Source organism: Triturus cristatus, chromosome 7, assembly GCF_964204655.1.
Source record: "Triturus cristatus chromosome 7, aTriCri1.1, whole genome shotgun sequence".
NCBI classification, from domain to species: domain Eukaryota; kingdom Metazoa; phylum Chordata; class Amphibia; order Caudata; family Salamandridae; genus Triturus; species Triturus cristatus.
This window is the reverse complement of record NC_140590.1, coordinates 257,800,907-257,819,906: the sequence shown is the minus strand read 5'-3', so window position 1 is coordinate 257,819,906 and position 19,000 is coordinate 257,800,907. Positions and strand designations below refer to the sequence as shown.

Below are 19,000 nucleotides of genomic sequence, written 5' to 3'. Positions count from 1 at the left end.
CAGGCAATTTCCTTTTCCATAGGGGACCTATTTACAGCCTGCATATACTTTCCAATGGCTATTGCAGTATCTAAATTTTCCATATCAGCAAGAAGCTCCCATGCTTGGGTACGCGACCTTACATCATATTTTTAAAAGATTGGACGTAAAAACAGTTTACGCTGGTTTAAAAAATGTTGGCAAGTCAATAAAATATGTAGAATATTACATTTCGTACCAATCTTACACGTACATTTACCATCGGGTTGCATCAATCCTGATTTTATTTTACTGTTTGACAAGGCCGGGTTAATACCAATTCTTATCCTTAAAACTTCCGTTCTCAGCCATTGGTTCGGTAATGTGTCTAGATAGAGGTAACTGATTTCTTTCTCCCAGCTATTTCTCATAAACTTTAAAGAGTCTTTCTTACTCAGGTACTCCCTATCTATCGCTCTAGACAATTCCTTCCCCAGCAATTTAAGAACACTCTTTATTTCGTTAATTTGCAAGGTCTGCGGGTCCATTTTCACATTCAAGTGTTCACAAATGGTCTGGAGTTTCCTTCTTGTAGCTTTGGCCCATTTTAATTCACTGAGCTAAATCTCCTTCATACACCATTGGGACACTTTCGTAACCTCCCCCGTTCCCAAGCGTTTCCAGAATCTGGACACTAATAGTAGGTCGTTTTTCAGGGGGGCATCCTTAAGATACCCTGTGTGCATTTTTCATTAAATCCCACACTGACATCAGTGTGGGTTTAATGTGCTGAGACAGTGGTTCCCAAACTCTTGACTCCTGAGGACCCCCACTGAATCACTACTGGAGTCCGGGGACCCCCAAGCAATTTTTACAATTTAAATGTCAAAAAATTAAAACAGGCCGGCTTTAGTGCTGGTGGCGCCCTGTGCGACAATGTTTGTTGGCGCCCCATGACCACCTCTACCAGGGAGTCTCTCACTAGCACCCTTTAACAGTGACGAAGTCTCCATAACCACACTCCCTCAGATGCATTGAATTAGTTATATAGCGCCACTCATACTAGTGCAGGGTGTTCGAGCACTTTGCATCACACACACATTACACAGAGACAATCAATCATACGTGTGTAAATCAGTGTATAGGAAAGGTTACATAAGCCAAAAGACTAAAAGTGTAGGAGTCACATGTCATACATACTGGTAGGCAGTATAGTTTGAGAGTACTTGGTGTGGAGAAGCCCAAACTCAGAGTCGAAAAAGAAACTGCATAGTTGGGAGTTCTCTTTAATAATAAGAATCGATTTCTAGCCAAATTAATCCTTTTTGCAACAATCAATTTTCCAATAATGTATTCTTTGCAGTGTGTATGCAGTTCTGGGATGAAAGTCAATAGCTCACTATTCTATATTAGGAATTTAAGTTATAAATTGCAAGTAACAAAAGGAGGTTTCTTTTGAAAGCAGAAACCTGCTGATCTGTACATACGCACTCTGTAATCACTTGGTACACGTTCTTTGCAGAAGGCATATTAACCCTCTGCACTAACTTCACATAAGTCAAAACCTCAACTATGCAAAATGCTGATCTGTCTCGGACGATAATTGGGGAAAGAAACGCTGCAGCAGGTGCTTCAAAAGCGTAATAAACGTTCAAGCACGGCGCCCCCAGAAAGGTGGCACCGGTGGCACCGCCCTAAAGCCGGCCCTGGCGCTCCATGCTTCTTAAAGTTATAAATTGCAAGTAATAAAAGGAGGTTTCTTTTGAAAGCAGTAACCTGCTGACCTGTACATACGCACTCTGTAATCACTTGGTACACGTTCTTTGCAGAAGGCATATTAACCCCCTTCACTAACTTCACATAAGTCAAAACCTCAACTATGCAAAATGCTGATCTCTCTCGGACGATAATTAATCACAGGAGTTATTGTGACATTTATGTGAGCCGGGGAAAGAAACGCTGCAGCAGGTGCTTCAAAAGCGTACTAAACGTTCAAGCACGGTGCCCCCAGGAAGGTGGCACCGGTCGCACCGCCCTAAAGCCGGCCCTGGCGCTCCATGCTTCTAACAGGTAAGAAAAACACGCGCATTTGCGTTTTAAATGTCCGATCCTGCAGCAACACACTTCCAAGGCCCATACGTGACAGTAACCCGATTCAAGGCCCCATTCTCCCGATTATTTTTACAGAATCGCCCACTTTGCTCTCCTGAAATGTTGGCATGTATGGGTAAGTACACCCGGCCTCAATAAACACGGCGTCCGAATTCCCCTGGCCTTACCCTTGCCCACTAGCTGTAAATGTAATTAAAAAATAAAACACTCACATGCTCCTCGAGTGGTCCGAGATGCCGGAATGCGAAAGCAGAGACAGGGCGTTGGGTGGCAAAATGCTCCTGGGCTGGCCGCAAACGTGAGGGAAGACGCACTGCCGTGCGAACGTGCGCGCCTATAAAATAATAAGCCAATCACCCTTCAGCTTCCACCCCAAAGCTGAAATGGTGATTGGCCCGATTTTTTTTTGGTCCTGCCGCCCCTGCGCTGTCATTCAGTGCTTGTAGCCGAAGTAGCGCATGGGCGCTTCAATATAATACGATCCAGCTCGCGGACCCCCTGGGAATGTGTCACGGACCCCTGGGGGTCCGCGGCCCACAGTTTGGGAAACGCTGTGCTGAGATGTTTGATACCAAACTTCTCAGTTTTCAGTCCAGCCATTATGGTTCTGTGGAGTTTGTAAGGACAAACTCCCAGCACCATGTACTCTTAATGGCAGCACTTACAATGTCTAAGAATGGACTTCGACACTGTAGAAGTACTGGGCTCATACACCTGTACCCTCACCACTGGTATAGTGCACCCAGCTAGAGGGGTGACTGATCTATGCCAGGGCAGTTGGTTGTAGGCACGACACACAGGGATGTGTGCCATGTTGACTCTTCACTTTGTTCTGCATGAAAACATGCAGCCTGCAAAGGCAGTGTGTGAGTGTAAGGGTACAGGGCCTCTAATGGTGGCCCAATAAGTGCTGCAGCCCTTAGAGGCCTTCCCTGGTCACAGTGCACTGGGTACCTGTGGTACCATTTACCAGGGACTGACCTGTGGCCAGAGAGTGCCAATTGGGTTTGTTCTTCAAAGCAGTTTTAGGGAAAGAACATAGGCCATGGGTTCCTGATTGGCAGGAGCCCAGGGCACACACAGTCAAAGCACATCAGCAGTTCAGTAAAAAGTGGGGGTTAACATGCAGAAAGAGGGCACTTTCTCACAACTTCTATATAAGTCTCTACTATATTAAACTGTCTAACCAGGGCCTGTGTGTTAAATGTCAATAGAGGAAAGCAGCACTGATCTTGCCACCTCTAGGTCTCTCCTGCAGCCTAGCAACTCAGTGTTGAAACTGCAAATTCAACATGGTCAAATTAACCTTTGCCAGTCCAAAACCTGCTTTCATAATACTTGAATGTAGGGAGGCCCTAAATGCTCATAGGTATTTAAAAAGTTGAACATGTGTATTTAAGCTTTACATGTCCTGACAGTGAAAACTCTCTAAAGTCGCAGTTCACAGAAAGCCCAATGATGAGGCATGTCAGAAATTGTGAGTGAGTTCAGTTTGGGAGGTTGGGGTAGGAATTGGTCCCCATCCCTTTTTTGAGTGAATAGAGGTGCATAGTTTCATGCTCGCTGATGGCCAACCATGGCTCGCCCAACTCTAAGAGGATCTCCTGAACCACTTAAAATGCACCCTACACGGTACACTTATTTATACCCCGCACATAAAAATGTCTATGCCCAAAGTGCAATTAAACAGCCTCTTCTGCAAACATAGAAATTTCAGAATGGAGAATACTTTTTGTGCGTGTTCACAAAGAGTGCTGGTCATTGAGCCAGGATACCACCAAACATAATTGGTAGGAAGAGCAATACAGAGTTTTCTATTTTGCGAGGCAGAAACAGTGAGATGCCAGTCAGAAGATACTACAAAAGAAATGGGTGGGACGATCTAAATGGAAGAGCGGAACGTGAGCAGTGGTACCATGGCACAAGACTACACAACATTTGGTGTTAAGCCATCAGTGTCAGTCTACAGAGCAACAGCAGGTGTGCACCCAAGAACAGCTGATGGACAGTGTTACAAGCTCTCACTGCACAAAGAGCTGGAAGGGCAGAGCAGTACAGCGTCCCTGTAGAGCTCGACAGATCAGAGGGGTCTTCACCAGTGTGATTGTAAGAGATTAGAGAGCGATGAATGGACAGACAGTTGCAAGCTCACTGCAAGAGAGGAATGATAAATGGGCAAAATGCTGCTTCGCTTCACTGGAGACCCCGGAGAGGTTAATAGATAGAACATTTAACCTTCTCATAAGAGACCACAGACCATGTCCTAAGAGACCACAGGACGATGAATGGATAGCACATTAAACTGTCTACTTGTAAGATAATATTAAGGACCAAATGGATATACGTTCCATGTAAGACATTCTATGATGGACCGAAACTGGCTTTTTGTTAGATTCGAGCCCAGTGGACAGACTTACACATTCTCAGACCATATTGAATGCAGGGGATGTCAAATTGACCCAGAAGAAATAGAGTGTTGAATGAAGAACGTATTACACTGTGCTCTTTTACAGAATGTAATGGAGAAAATGGTATCTCCACACTCTCTCATTAGGGAGCTAGAGTGACCAGTGGGAACAGATGAATAAATTATCCCTGCACATGGACCAATCAGAGCAGCTCAGAACAAGTCATTCTCCAATCATGGGCAGTCTACTGGTTTCTGCATCACTGTATTTTCAGAGGGGAACAGGATGGATTAACTTCTCTATTATCCAAGTAAGTGGTTGCACTTGGAGCTCAGCGGAGTCCTCTGTGTGGCCTAGATCTGGAGCTGGCAATACCAGGGATTAGAGGGGCTTCTTGGGAGGAAGATGGGTCAGGAGCTGACCCTGCATGTCAACAAACAGTCCTGTCTTGACACCCATCCGAATACCCTAGAAACGACACTCCATCGAGTCTTTGAATAGTCTGTTGTACAGACGTAGCACAAATTAAAGAGCTCAACATGACGATTCAGTGAAGATCACCTAAAAGTTCACTTAGTCAGGCAAGCTCACAGAGAGACACCAATCTTGAGCCATGTAGGCACCCGTGAAGGGCAGGGACTTGCTGCAGTGCAAGGGCCTATGTTATGCTGGTGGTGAAACCTTCTCTATGGTCCATTGCTTATGAGCCCAAAGGCCTCCCCATCCCCACCTCAGGAGGTGTTCCCAAGATGTCATCCACACCCATCGATAAGGTTCCATACAATGGTTTAACCCCCCCTCCAGTTGCACAGTTCCACGATTTCCCCACGGTCACTGTGTCTTGCCCATCAAAGAAATCAAAGTCTCACCCAAGCCTCTCCTTGCTCTCCTCCGGCGTCAGCTGGTCGAAGGTCTTCGCCTCCTCCTTACCCAGGAAGGCCTCATGGTCGTACTGGAAGTCCTTGTTGTCATCGTGCTGGTGGTCACTCAGGTCCTTGCCCTGGTGGACCCTGCCTTTCTTCTCTTGGGTGGGCTTGGACACAACTACTGACGTGGCGAGCGCCAAGAAGCACAAGACAGCCAGCAACCTCATTTTGGTAAGTAGTTCTGATCGCAGGAGCGCTCCCTGAAAGAAGTACAAACAAGCATAACTAGCATTGTCCAGGGGACACATGAAACAAACGCAGGACACCCCTGGGATAGTCTGTGGGTACATGCGGTGCAGACAAGACATATCAGGATAGTAGTGCAGCGGAAGAACACACAGAGTGACAGAGTCCATGGGCAGCAGGTGACAAGTAGCAAGCACAGCGCTCCGCTCAGAAGGGCTGTGGGCACAAGAAGTACCCAAATCCGAAGGTCATTCCTGGAGCACTCCAGGGGCAGCAGGGCACGTGAAGCACAAAAAAAGGCCTTACTGGGACAATGAGTGAGTGGCAAGGGCGCAAGAGGCACAGACAGTGAGTTAGTGAGAGACTGGGAGGACAAGCAGCTCCGACAGTGTATTACACGCATGGTGCATGCACACCGGGGCATAAGATGCACTCACAACGCATTACTGGGATTGTGTGTGAAATCCGGGACACAAGAAGCACAAACAGTGCATTACAGGGACACCCTTTGAGCACAAGTACAGTGCGTGAATGGGATAGTAAGTGAACAAAGAGGCATAAGATGCACCACACACAGTGCATCACTGGGATAGTGTGTGAACATAGGAGCTAAAGTTGCATCACACACAGTGCAGTGTACACCGGGGCACAAGGTGTACCAACAGTGCACTGCAGAAACAGCCTTTGGGCACAACGAGCACACAGAAGGCATTACTGGGATAGTGCGTTAAAAACGGGCTAAAGGTAGCACAGGCCGTGTATTATTGCTCAGATAGTCTTTTGGCACAAGACGCTTAAACACCGTTGCACAAGAAGTACTGACAGTGCATTACTGAGACAGCCTGCGGGCATGAAAAACACACTGAGGGCTACTAGAAATTGTGCTGGCACAGAGAGCACACCGGGCATTACTGCGAAGGTCTGTGGGCACATAGTGCACACACAGGGAATAAGTAACACGCTCGGAAGCAGTATTATTTGTGCAGTGGATTCAATATCTGTGCGGCCTACGCACTAGCCAGCCAACTTATTTGCGCTACACGCGGCCCCACCGATTTCCTCGCCAAGTCCCTCCTCCGCCCCCAGGGTCCAGGCTGGAGCTCGGGCAAATGCGTTCCCCGGCTCAGCCTTCCGTCCTGTGCGCCGACTTCAAACACCCGGATGACTCCCGCCTGAGCCTTCCATCAACAAGTTTCCAGTATTAAAATCATTGACTCCCAAACTTTTAAGTGTGTCACGTAAGCACATCCTTTTAAAAATACCGACATTTACATTTCGTTGTGGCCTACCACGCCCAAAAGTTACCGCTCCGATTGCTGCCAGCAGCGGGAATGAAAGGAAGGGCGCACATGGCACAGAACCGGTAGAGAGCGTGGATAAAACAATGCAAACAGCAGCAACTGGGGGTCACGGAGGTAGCAAGTGGACTGTCCTGCGGGGAGAATAAACTCACGGAACACTCCTGGGAATCTGGGCAGTGTGCACGAGGGAGCATCCATCCCTTCGTCAACGGGACCAACCCCTTCTGCGAACCCAATCACGGCTTCTCTCCGAACTTCCCTGCTCAAACTTACTACTTGGCACCCCTTTCTCTGAAGCCCACCCTACTCAGACCTTTCACTCAGTTTATAAACCTCTCAACTCATCTCACACTCAAATTCCGATCGCCTCCCTACATCGGTGCCTCACTTTCCTCAATAGCAAATGACACCGCTCTCACGGTCTGTTTTCTGGTGGCCCACTGTCTTTCCTTTACAGACTTCATTTTCACTAGTAGCACACGCACAGATCTCACTTCAAGATTAGCCCTCCTTATTTCTGCTATCCCCCCTCAATTACTTTTCAAACTCCCCCACTTCTTTCATCCGACAACAACACTCAACTTCTCCCAGCCCCCTTAGTACTTTCACTTACCTTCCCGTTTGTCTCCTTTCCGTCTGAGACCCTCCAACGCCCCCCTTGTACCTTTAAACTTACCCCAGGCAGGCGGAGTTCAGCTAAACAACAGCCAATCACAGGCTAAGTCTCCCTAAAGGGCGCGGCCTCGAATGGAAGCGGGCACTCTGATTGGCTGCAGGGAGCCACGTTGACACGAGAGCTAGCACTGTTTTACGGGGTCGCGCGGGAGGGGCTCTGCATACGTTGGACATCCTTCGTTTTAGGGAGACTGAGGGACAATGAGTAGAGAGTGAACGGGGAGGGGTCCAGGGGGGCGGGGGGTACTGGAGTTGGTATCATGAGGAGAACATCTTTATTTGGAGGATAGAGACGTTTATTATACGAGATATACCTCAGTATGGGGAGTAGTCTGCAAGTGAATCTTGGTTTGTGGAGACTGGAGACCCCTTTTTTAGAGGAACAGGTATTTAACATTGGGTGACCCCCTCAGCAAATAGAAACTGTATTAGTATGTCATGAGACCCTCACTATAAGGGAGGGGCCTACAAATAGAGGCTGTGAAACGCGTGCCCACGTTCTTTGAGAGAAAAGAGAGTATCTGAAAGTTAAAAACTATTCGGAAGAATACATGATGAAATCACCTGCAATCACCCCGACTATTCAGAAGAATACATGATGAAATCACCTGCAATCGCACCGGTTTGATCCTTTAAAGTGGTGAACTGAGGCGCCAACTTCCAAATTTCCGGCGCTGGACTAAGCACTGAGACAGGAACCTTGACCTCTAGACAGGGTCGGCTTGGGACCAAAAATAGGCCTGGGCACCCCCAAAAAAGTGGGCCACATTTGAAGAGCGTGACCTTGGAGAAATGTGGGGTAGATCAAGCATTTTAGAGCTTGTAGGATAAGTATCATTTTTCAAGACTGGAAATACCACAGAGGTGACATCTGAATACTTATAGCAGCCTCAACACCTTGTACAAGGTGATACTTTCTCTCAACAGTGCTTAATTTGTAAAACAATAAGTGCCAGGGCTCTCGTTAGGAAGCCTTTGCAGCTTGCACCACACATTGCCCCTGCCATGCTGTCAATGGCAGTAACAACACAACTACTAACCTTCACACTTCTACAAATTGGACTTTACCAGGCCCCAACAGCTATAAGAATGGCTTGGGCAGCAGGTAATAGTAATTTGGAATGGTTGAATAAATAATTAACTGTTGTGGTCATCTCTAAATTAGACAGTCAGCGCCACCTTGTGGCAAACTGTCCCAAGCACCGGTGTTGACAATTAAGTGCTCGTGCCAAGCACCGGAAACAACTGGCTCAAATTAAGCAGTGACTCCCAAACAACTGTCTTTTTGATCCAGATTATCACATAAATCACAAATTGAACACAAAGTCATAGGGGAAGGTCTAGGTCAGGATCCCTGGAGAAAAAATCTACAATAACAAGACAAAAAAAGCATCTCTGAAATTCCTTCGCTCCATCATTTACTACTGGATGGTTTGAGAGAATAAAAGGTCTAATTTTTAGTAGCAGCTCTGCCTTGTTTCTGTCATCTTTTTAGGTTTCACTTGAAACAGCGCATGCTTTGTTGCTTATGAGATATTTAATTAATTTACAGTGGGCTTAGAGCACTCCCATTGCTTACCATTGGTTGCTTCATCGTCATTCTCATTTGCTTGCTTCTCTTTGGTCAGCACTTGCTGTCTTCCCTTATTCCTTGTGTTTGTCCCTCGCCTGAAGCATGACCAAGTACTTCTGTCCTTTTACTGCATGCACTTTTGGAGCTACTTTTTTCTTTTTGTTGAAGCGCCCCATAAGAGTGCATGTCTTTGAAGGCCATCTCCCTCCTGTACTTCTCTCTGCCCCATGTCTCTCTTATACCTGTGTGCTTTTGTCCCCCTTGCTGTTGTCGCTTGCCCCCTCCACCTCTACGTGTTGTTGCTTGCCCCCACTCGCTGCCCATCTTGCTGCTTGCCCTCTTCCACCCTCCATGTTATTGCTTGCCCCTAGCTGCTGTCTGTGCTGTTGCTTGCCCCTCCTGCCATCTGGATTGTAGCTTTCTCTCCCTACACCCTACATGTTGTTGCTTATTCCCCCCACTGTCTGTGTCTGTGTTGTTGCTTGGTCCCTTCTGCTATCCATTTTGTTGCTTGTTCACTCCTGCTGTCTGTCTTGTTGCTTGCCACTATTCAATATCCATCTTGTTGCTTTCCCCTGCCATCTTCCCTCCATTGTCTGTGTTGCCCCCTCCTCAACCAGTCATAACAAAAAAAGATGCAAGCAGAGCTGGCTGGGCCATAGAGCTTTAAAAAAAACTCACCAGTTCCCCCACCCCCCAGAACCCCTGTTGTTGCTTGCCCCTCAACCTCGTTGACCATCAGCCATAACACAAAAAAGCACTACGACAAGAACACCGCTGGCTGCGTCATAGTGCTTTCTTCCCAATTTCAGCCATGCAGTACAGTAGCCGCGTTGCTGTGCAACATGACTAAAACATTGACAAAGCCACTAGCTTGCGTAGCTGATGCCTATTGGTTTTGCCAGTGCTTGCTTTTAATACAACCAGTTGTGTATAATAACCTCTATTCACTGCTGATAAGACTTTACTATTACCCAAAGAGCCCTTTTTTAAACAACCTTAGAATAGAGAAAGATTAAGTAAAAAGATACTACAGTGCTTTCCTATGCCTTGCAGTTTGTGTGCAGCGCCTTGATGCTAATTCATAACTCACTGTGCTACACTGAAAGGATTGTAACTTATGAACTGCGGGTAACAAATGGACCTCTGACATAAAAGCAGTAACCCACTAATCTATCTACTTAAAAACAAGTTTGTGATCTGCATGTTACACGTTCTGTTTTGCAGCAGGCACATTAACCCTCTGTGCTAAATTATGATAAGTCAAAGATGTTACTAGGTAAAGCACAGGTCATTCCAGAAAGTACTTCTGTCACGGTCTAAAAATGGGGACATGTGTAGGTAAGTAGATAAGTTAATTATTGAAGTTTAGTCCATATGGGTCGAAGTGAAATTGGCCCAATGGCCTCAACACCTGTCCTGGACTCCCACGGTGGCCTGTCAGCCTCTTCATACTCTCTCCCCCCGGCTCAGCATTGGCGTCCTGGGAGAGGAGAACAGCAAAGACACTGCTTCTGTGCGGAGATGCTGCGGCCCCCACAACCCTCCTAGCCCCAGAAGGGCCAAGGTGTGACTAGCTTAACGGTCAGGGCTACACCTGCCCCCCCCCCCCACCCAAGGAAACCGTTGTATTCACATCTCCCTCTCCCATTCATCATGGCCTCAGTGTGAGGACCTGATTGGGAGGATTGGGGAAAAGCACTGCTTCTGGGGTCTTGGCCAAAGAGAAGATGACCTGGCTACAGTCACAAAACTGCATGCACTCTCGTCCCACCCCCCCCCCTCTAAGCACAGCGCTGTGTGCCTGCATCCCCGCCTGCTCATGCCAGCCTTGTATATCAGTGGCTCGAGCAGATAGACATAGAGGGGGCTGGGTGACTATTATGACATTGCTGGCTGTTGCCCTCCAAGAAACTGGCCCACAGCTGGCACTCAGGCACCGGCCCATCGGCCGGTGGGCAGCTTCTCGCATTGCCAATCTAACCCTGCCTCTAGAAAATCGCTGGAAGTGGCATCGCCAGACTTGGCGTTACAGGCACTTACTTTTGTTATGTGACACTGAGGAAGCCACTTGAGTTTTAGAAAAGTGGATACCTGTTTGGAGTACCATAATACTTGGGATTCTACTACCCCTGTATAAACGCCAGTCACTAATTTCTTTATAATGGGCGACGTGTGACTCACCCAGTCACAGATTATAAAGAAAAGATGTCAGAACTTCACTATTACAGTTGATTTCTGATGTCCCAATGTCTGCTGCCAGAGTCATCAGCCGAGGTGAAAGGCATGTCAGGTCACAGAGCATAATTGAAGCTGTTTAAAGCAACACAAAGAGAACATTGCTTTTCTTACTTCTGCTCTATTTTTTTTTAGCTTACTATGAGAAACAGAGAGAACATATTTATTTTTCGCATTCTTATATAGGTAGAGGAACGCTAGAATCTTTCTGAATGTTTCTACACATTTCAAGCTAGTACAGCTTTAAAAAAAAAAAAGATTTGACTTGTATTGAAATCTTAACTAACATATGTTTGCAACAAAGAACTAACATGATTTCGATGTGTTTAACTTTGCACTAGAAGTTTTATATTTATTCTTCATGTTTGCAAACATGCTCGCTCTTTCATACAAAATAGCTATGCACCAAGATTTTAAGTAATTTGTGGGCAACTTGATGGTGTGACAATGTGTTATATAGGATGAAGTACCCCCTGACATGCATGATAAGGATATTGCAAGTCACCTGGGAGTTCCATAAACTTATGAAGGAACTCAGCTTTTTTTTTTTTAACAACAAATTGTATTGTTTTGTACAGTGCAAGGGTCAATCAAGAAAGGCGACTTCGTAATAGAGTGGAACACATAAGAAGGAACTCAGCTTTTGGCCTTGTTCCTCTATATGGTTATGGAACTCCTCGGTGACTTGCAATATCCTTATAATGTACAACAGGGGGTACTTAATCCCTTATTTAACAACGTTGCCACAACACCAGCTAGACTCAGCTGTTCAAACACAGAAGTGATGCCCTTTTTGCCTCCAATTTTCTTTCTCCATAGCATTTATCCAAACAAAGCTATCTTGCTGATAGTGCAATAGAACCTATATGTAGGATACACAGATGGCTGCAGCAGGTGGGCAACCAACTGTGCAATTGTATTAAGTTTGGAGAAAACATAGGTGTTTCTGATTTGTGGAATGTGCTTAACTGAGCAGTAGTTATTGTTAGAGTTATCAGACTCTGCCTTATACAAAACATAGAGACTTCAATTCTTAGATACCTTTAAATGGCTTAGAGCTTCGATATGGTTCTCAAAATGGTCCTCCCTGGCGGTCTGCGCTCCTAACACTGCCAGCCTTCCCAAATAATGCCCTGGAGTATTGCGTGTAATTTGGCAACCAAGTACACCCTACACCAATCATCTTGCTAGATATATTTGCGTGGAAAGTCATCTTACTTTATGTAGTGTTGTGTGAGTTTGTAATGATGGAACCATTGTGGCTCCTGATGAAATCCGTAGAACTGGGACGAAAGCATTAGAGCATAGTGAAGGGAAGGCAGGTTTAGAATGTGGAGTTCGCAGTGACACACAGAGGAAGAAAGACGTGTTGTACTTTCCTGTCACTATCAAAGATGATCCAGAGGCCAGCACGTCGAAGGCCTCAGAGATGGTTTGCATCGACAAGATCACCAAGCTGCACCAGGGAGAACTCTACTCACCATGTCAGTAAGTTCCACCAACGGTTACAATGCTGCTGCTTTCTTGAAACCACCACTACCATTCGATACAACCAAAAAGTTGAATATTGGCGACAGATAGACTGCTTGGTTAGAGACATTTAATGATTCCATTGATGCAATTGAGGAAGCAGATAACAAAAAGATTGCTGGTGAAGGTGTAAAAGAAGTCAAAGAAAATGCAGCGAGCTGATGAAATTACATATAGTCAAATCAAAGCAGCCTTAAATCTCAAATTCAATCCAATGCCAAATGTAGATTATGAAAGAACGACAGAAATCTGGTGAGACCATCAATGAATTTGTTGAGAGGCTGGATACGCTCATCAAACATTGTAAGTTCAGTGAATTTAATGATGAGGAAGCTATATGCCTCATAGTGATTGACGGATGCTTGTCAGATTCTGTTGCTTGAGTTAGAAATCCTTAGAAAAAAACAGAAGACTAGGCATTTCGCAAAGTAGGAACAGTTTGTTTAATTAACATAGCCCCTGGGAGAACAGTTACAGGCACAAGGTCTGAGGACTGTCTCAATTTATAATTGGTATAGGTCCTTCTTTAATACAAAAACATGACTGGTAATAAAAGTTTCCGGCGTACCATATATAGGGTGGAATGTTGGTTGCTGCCTTTGGAGTCATAAATTAATGGTCAAATGGTTACTACGGGTGGGTCTTGACCTCGTGTGGACACATTTTGGCTAGCGGATACTGTGACCAGATGCCCGGCAAGGGGAGCGTGTGATCACCACGTGTGCTAGGTCCTGATTTTCTATGTGTTCCTAACTCATGTGGCTTCTGACTTTATGGTGTTTTGAGGAGCGCCTATACCCCCTCTGACCATGTGTGCTTTATTTGGGCAATCTTCTTTGACCATTGTAATGTTGCTGCGCCTATCTGTGGGATTGATCAAGAGTTTCCTGCCTTAGTGTTTGCCTGCCAGTTACGCACCCTCCCATCTGGACCCGTAAAAGATTACTCACGCTGATGCCCATGATTATTCATTTTGCTGCTACTCTGCTAATTTGCACAATCCGCTAAATATGCACTTTTCTCCCTCGAGAATTGTTTGAATTGTATTCTATCCTGCATCTTATCTTCTTAACATTGTTTGGCTGCTTTAGTGTTGTACCTGATTTTAGTAAAGTTTTACCTGTATTTTACTGATTTCGTCCTCACGAAGGGGAAGTATAATCTGTGTTCTGTGGGAAACAGGAAGTGGGGAATATAATTTACTGTGACCCGCCATCTTGGCAAGGCGCGGTCTAGTCTTCCCAACTACGGAGGGGATAAAACGGCACGCTGCGCTAGCGCGCAGCGGGTGCGCCGCTGGTGCGCCGAAGGCGCGCCTAAGGCAAGCCCGTCTGAGCCCGTCCGCGCCTCGGACGCGCTGGACCCTACCGAACATTTTAATAGAGGTAAGATACCTCCTAACAATCCTAGCCCCTGAGTCAAGTACACTATGGATGACCTTAACATTCTTAATAAAGATGAGAACTGTTGTCCCCACTCTCTTTCAGTTTGCCCCATGGAAGCATGGAGCTGTGACATGTGCCACTGGCCCCTTCCTCCTCCTCAGTTCATTGCGCACCACCCCTTTTTAGGGGAACATATAACCGCTAAAACTACACCCTCGAGTCCACATACTAATACTGATCTAAAATTGATGCTTTTAAACACTCGTTCTGTAAAGCAACATGAATATCAAATCCTGGATCTCCTCTCAGATTCTAAACCAGACGTGTTATTCCTTACTGAAACATGGCTGCATGAAGGCTCCAACCCCACTATTGCCAATGCCATTCCAACGGACTACCTTATTGTAAGGAGCGACCGTGTTGGGGGACGAGGAGGAGGAGTCGCAATCATTTATAAAAATACATTTACCTGCTCCATACTCCCTAAGCTGGATTTGGCGAATACGGAAAGCTTGAGTTTTCTTCTTAAAACTTCTCCACAGTATTCTATTGCTGGGGCTTTGATCTATCGGCCGCCTGGGCAGGCTAATAGTTTTTTAGAAAGTCTGAATGTTGCCATTTCTCCCCTGGCTGCCAAATATGAACACTGCTTAATCTTAGGGGATTTTAACATTCACATGGATGCACCCCTTAATCTAGATTCAACTAAGCTGTACGACTCTTTAAACATGCTTCATCTTTCTCCTTATGTTACTCATTCTACTCATGATAAGGGACATATACTAGACCAAGTCTTTTCCAATAAACTAATTGAAATGGAAACACCCTTCCCCGTAGCCTGGTCAGATAATTTTTTACTTACTTTTAGCATTAAAGAACCACTCGCTGTAATAGCTAAGGCCTATGCACCACGTACCAATAGTTTCAGGTCATTTAAATCAATGACCCCGGCTGCCGTAGGACCTTTTCTGGAAAGACATCCCCTTTCATTTAAGGATAATCTGGCAACTGATGTACCCTTGCTGGACAATTGGCTTGAATCATGTGTTAATAATATGGCCCCCCTCCAAACCCGAGTTGCCAATAGAGGTCGACCAACTGCACCCTGGTTTACTGAAGATCTTAGGAAAAATAGGAGCCACTGAAATATCTAGAAAGGATATGGCGACAAGACTACGACATTTGTGCTAAGCAAACTTATAGGAACGCTTTAAAAGCATATTACTGTAAAATTCGCGTGGGCAAAATGAACTTCCTCACTATAAAAATTGAGCAGGCAGGCAACAAAAGTGCGGAACTTTTTAGGGTTGTAAAAGATTTTCCGTCCCCCAATGTTTTAAAAAACCCTTTTACTCCTACCAAAGCTTGGACTGATAACATTGCCTTATTTTTCTTCAATAAAATCTCCTCTCTACAAGCCTCCATTTAAGCGGCTAGCCCTAACTGTGACTTGGAGTTGGACTGGCTGCTCCAGCAACCTCCCCCTACTATAAACTGCCTACTTCATATCCCTGCTATTCCTTTAGAGAACTCTCTACACCTTCTTCGTTCAGTCTGGCTCTCCAGCTGACCCCTGTCCTGCAAAAATCCTGGCCTCGATTGCTGAGGTAATCAACCCAGCAGTCAATAAGATCTTGAATCTCTCACTCTCCTCGGGGACCATCCCGGAGCAATGGAATTTGGGTAAAATTCTCCCCCTGTTAAAAAAAAACCTCCGCGGACCCCTCGCTGGCCAGTAACTACAGACCCATTTCATTGCTTCCTGCCCTATCCAAAACTCTGGAGAAATATGTTAATCATATTCTCGGAGAATTTATATAATCTAACAACATTCTACATTCCAGTCAGTCTGGTTTCCGTGCTAATTATAGCACCGAAACCGCTCTCCTCGAGATCTCAGAGTCGCTAAAAGTCACCTTGGACAAAGGCGGGCGAGCAGTGTTGGTCCTGCTCGACTTTTCGGCAGCTTTCGATACCGTACCCCATGACCTTCTCCTCGATCGTCTTTGGAGGTGCGGTATTGGGCACACCGCCTTACAATGGTTTCGGTCCTATCTAACCAACCGACAGCAAACTGTCTGGTCTCCCCCATTTGAGGCCTGCATTCAAGCTATGAATTTAGGAGTCCCCCAAGGCTCCATCCTGAGCCCCACATTGTTTAATGTGTATGTGGCTCCTCTGGCACTGTTGGTTGAATCCTTCGGCGCCAGAATCGTCTCTCATGCAGACGACACTCAACTGCTATTCACTTGTGCCAAGGGTGAAGTCTTGGATGGGATGACCATCAAGCTCTGCCTTTCGGCAGTTTTTAGTTGGTTCAACACCAATCACTTGAGATGCAACTCTGATAAATCAGAAATGATTTTCTTTGGCGGGGCACCAGATGATAACTGGCGTGACTGGTGGCCTTCAAATATGCCTCCGCCCACCGACCTGGCTACCACGGTTAAGAACCTGGGGGTGAAACTGGACAGTAAGCTCTGCAAGAATGCCCAGGTTCAGTCAGTTGTAGGCACTTGCTTCGGCTTACTTAGGATGATGCGAAACTTTCTTCCACTGCTTTCTCAATCGCACAGAAGGATAATCGTCCAGGCCTTGGTATTATCTCGCCTCGACTATGTGAATGTTCTGTATCTGGGTCTACCTGAATATCTCCTTAATCGTCTCCAGGTGGCTCAGAATGCTGCTGCCCGAGCGATTTTTCTTGCTGATCGACGCACCCACACGACCCCCCTTTTGAGAACACTTCACTGGCTCCCAGTACGTAAGAGGATACTTTTTAAAGCACTGGTACTGGCCTTTAAGGCTTCTCATAACATCAGCACACCTTATTTAAGGGCTCGTTGCCAATATTACGTACCTTCACGTACGCTACGGTCCTCCTCTGCCCAACTGCTTCACACTCCCAGGTTCTTTCTTTCACGACAGGGAGGCCGTACCTTTCAGGTACTGGCATCCTCTCTATGGAATAATCTTCCTTCTGATCTACGCCAGGAAAATGATCTTCTGTGCTTTCGTCATAAACTAAAAACATCACTGTTTTCATGATCTGTGTCTGTGGTACCGGACTGCTAAGTGCCTTTGCTATGGGTCCCATGATTAGCGCCGCGACACTCTTGGGAGTAGCCGCGCGCTTAACAAATACCCAGTAACATAACATAACATAACCTATCAATCAGTAATCACAGGCCTCGGTCTCAGGGCCTGCTTTACTACATATTTGCGAGTTGGGGTTGATGTGGAGGAGTTCAGAACGGGGATTCTATTAATAAGGATGAGATTTCATTTTTGTTGATGAATGCATTGATTTCTATAATAATTCGTTCAGACAAAGAATGCTGAGAGAAACTCTGAGTCTGGAGTTAGTTGTCATGGCTGTCAGAGCTGAAGAGCGCGTTGATTGACAAGCTGCTGACATGGAGGCCGGAGGTGCCCAGAGTGAGTTAGTCATGAATGTGAGAAATAAACCAATGCACAAGGCTGAGAGACCCAGAGTGAACTCTCCACAGGAAAAGAAGTTGTGCTTCAGGTGTGGATTTTCGTTTCCACATAAAGGCAAATGTCTCCCCATTGGGCAGATCTACAAATGCTGTGGGAAGGAGAACCAGTTTGTGATGGTATGCAAGGCGAAGAAATAAGTAAGTGCATCGCGGCGTGAAAACAAAACGGCCGCCTCAGCTTCCCAGAAGCGACATTTGATGCACACCCATAGGGCAAGGTGACCACATCAGCAGAGGAAAATCGACACCAAACGAAGTTGATCGACATCTAAATCTTTGTCAAACAGTTCTTCCGTATCAGTATCAAGTGAAATTGAAGGAGATGGTTGTGCTGTGTTGATGTTTACCTCAGAGAAGCATGCACATGTTGGACTGGCCGCCTGTGAGGAAAAGCACGGGTCCAAGGGAAATCGACATGCCAAAGCACCAAATACATTCAAACATCGTCCGAAGAGCACACTAAAAGTCAATGATTATTCAATATCTTTCATTACCAATAGTGGTGCGTCAATAAATATTATACCTGAGGAGAAATATAATGAACTGTCTCCATTACCTTGACTCACATAATTGAAAACTAAAGAGTGTACATGGGCTGCATCCACATCTTTAAAGAGTCAAGGTTCATTTGTAGGAACAATGAAGCATAAGAAAACAAAAGTGCAAGCACCTGGGTACTCAGATTTAGCACAATTACTAATATGGGACTGAAATATGTGAACTATAACATGAAGAATGCTCACCACAAGATATTAAGTCAATTCCCTTCTTTGTTTCATGGGTTTGGAAAACTCAAGACTCTGAAAGTCCAATTAGACATTAATGAGGACATCCGTCCTATTGCTGAAAGACACAGATGAATTGCCTTTCGCCTTGCAGGAAGCTGTTGAAAAAGAACACAAATTCTTACTCAAACACAATATCATTGAGTGTTTTACTGGCCCAACTCCATGGGTTTTTCCTATAGTGATAATACTCAAAAAGGACAGTGAAGGAGCTGTATGCATCTGCGTGGATATGCATCAAGCGCACAAGGCAATTGAAAGAGAACGACGTCCAGGTCCACCCATTTTCAATATGAAAACACAATTGAATGGTGTGAATGTATTCTCTCGCCTGGGTTTGAATAAAGGATATCATAAGTTCGAACTTGAGGAGAATTGCAGGTACATTACAACCTTTTCTATACGTTAGTCTGTTCCGTTACA

At 45.6% G+C, this 19,000-nt stretch overlaps 1 protein-coding gene across 5 annotated transcripts in view; it reads right to left on the bottom strand.

The window, feature by feature from the left end:
• LOC146809342 (reticulocalbin-1-like) overlaps window positions 1–7,574 on the bottom strand; it is a 28,695-nt gene extending 21,121 nt beyond the window's left edge. For 3 of the 5 annotated variants that reach the window (XM_085616142.1, XM_085616140.1, XM_085616144.1), the window contains exons 1-2: window positions 7,505–7,574; window positions 5,348–5,604 (exon numbers count right to left, since the gene is read on the bottom strand). In XM_085616142.1, the coding sequence (XP_085472268.1) occupies window positions 5,348–5,571 (224 nt within the window). In that variant the 5' untranslated portion in view covers window positions 5,572–5,604; window positions 7,505–7,574. Of the gene's footprint in view, window positions 1–5,347; window positions 5,605–7,429; window positions 7,469–7,504 lie in introns of those variants that run through there. The other 2 variants (XM_085616145.1, XM_085616141.1) reach the window with 2 other exon arrangements.
• Between the last annotated feature and the right edge of the window lie 11,426 nt (window positions 7,575–19,000).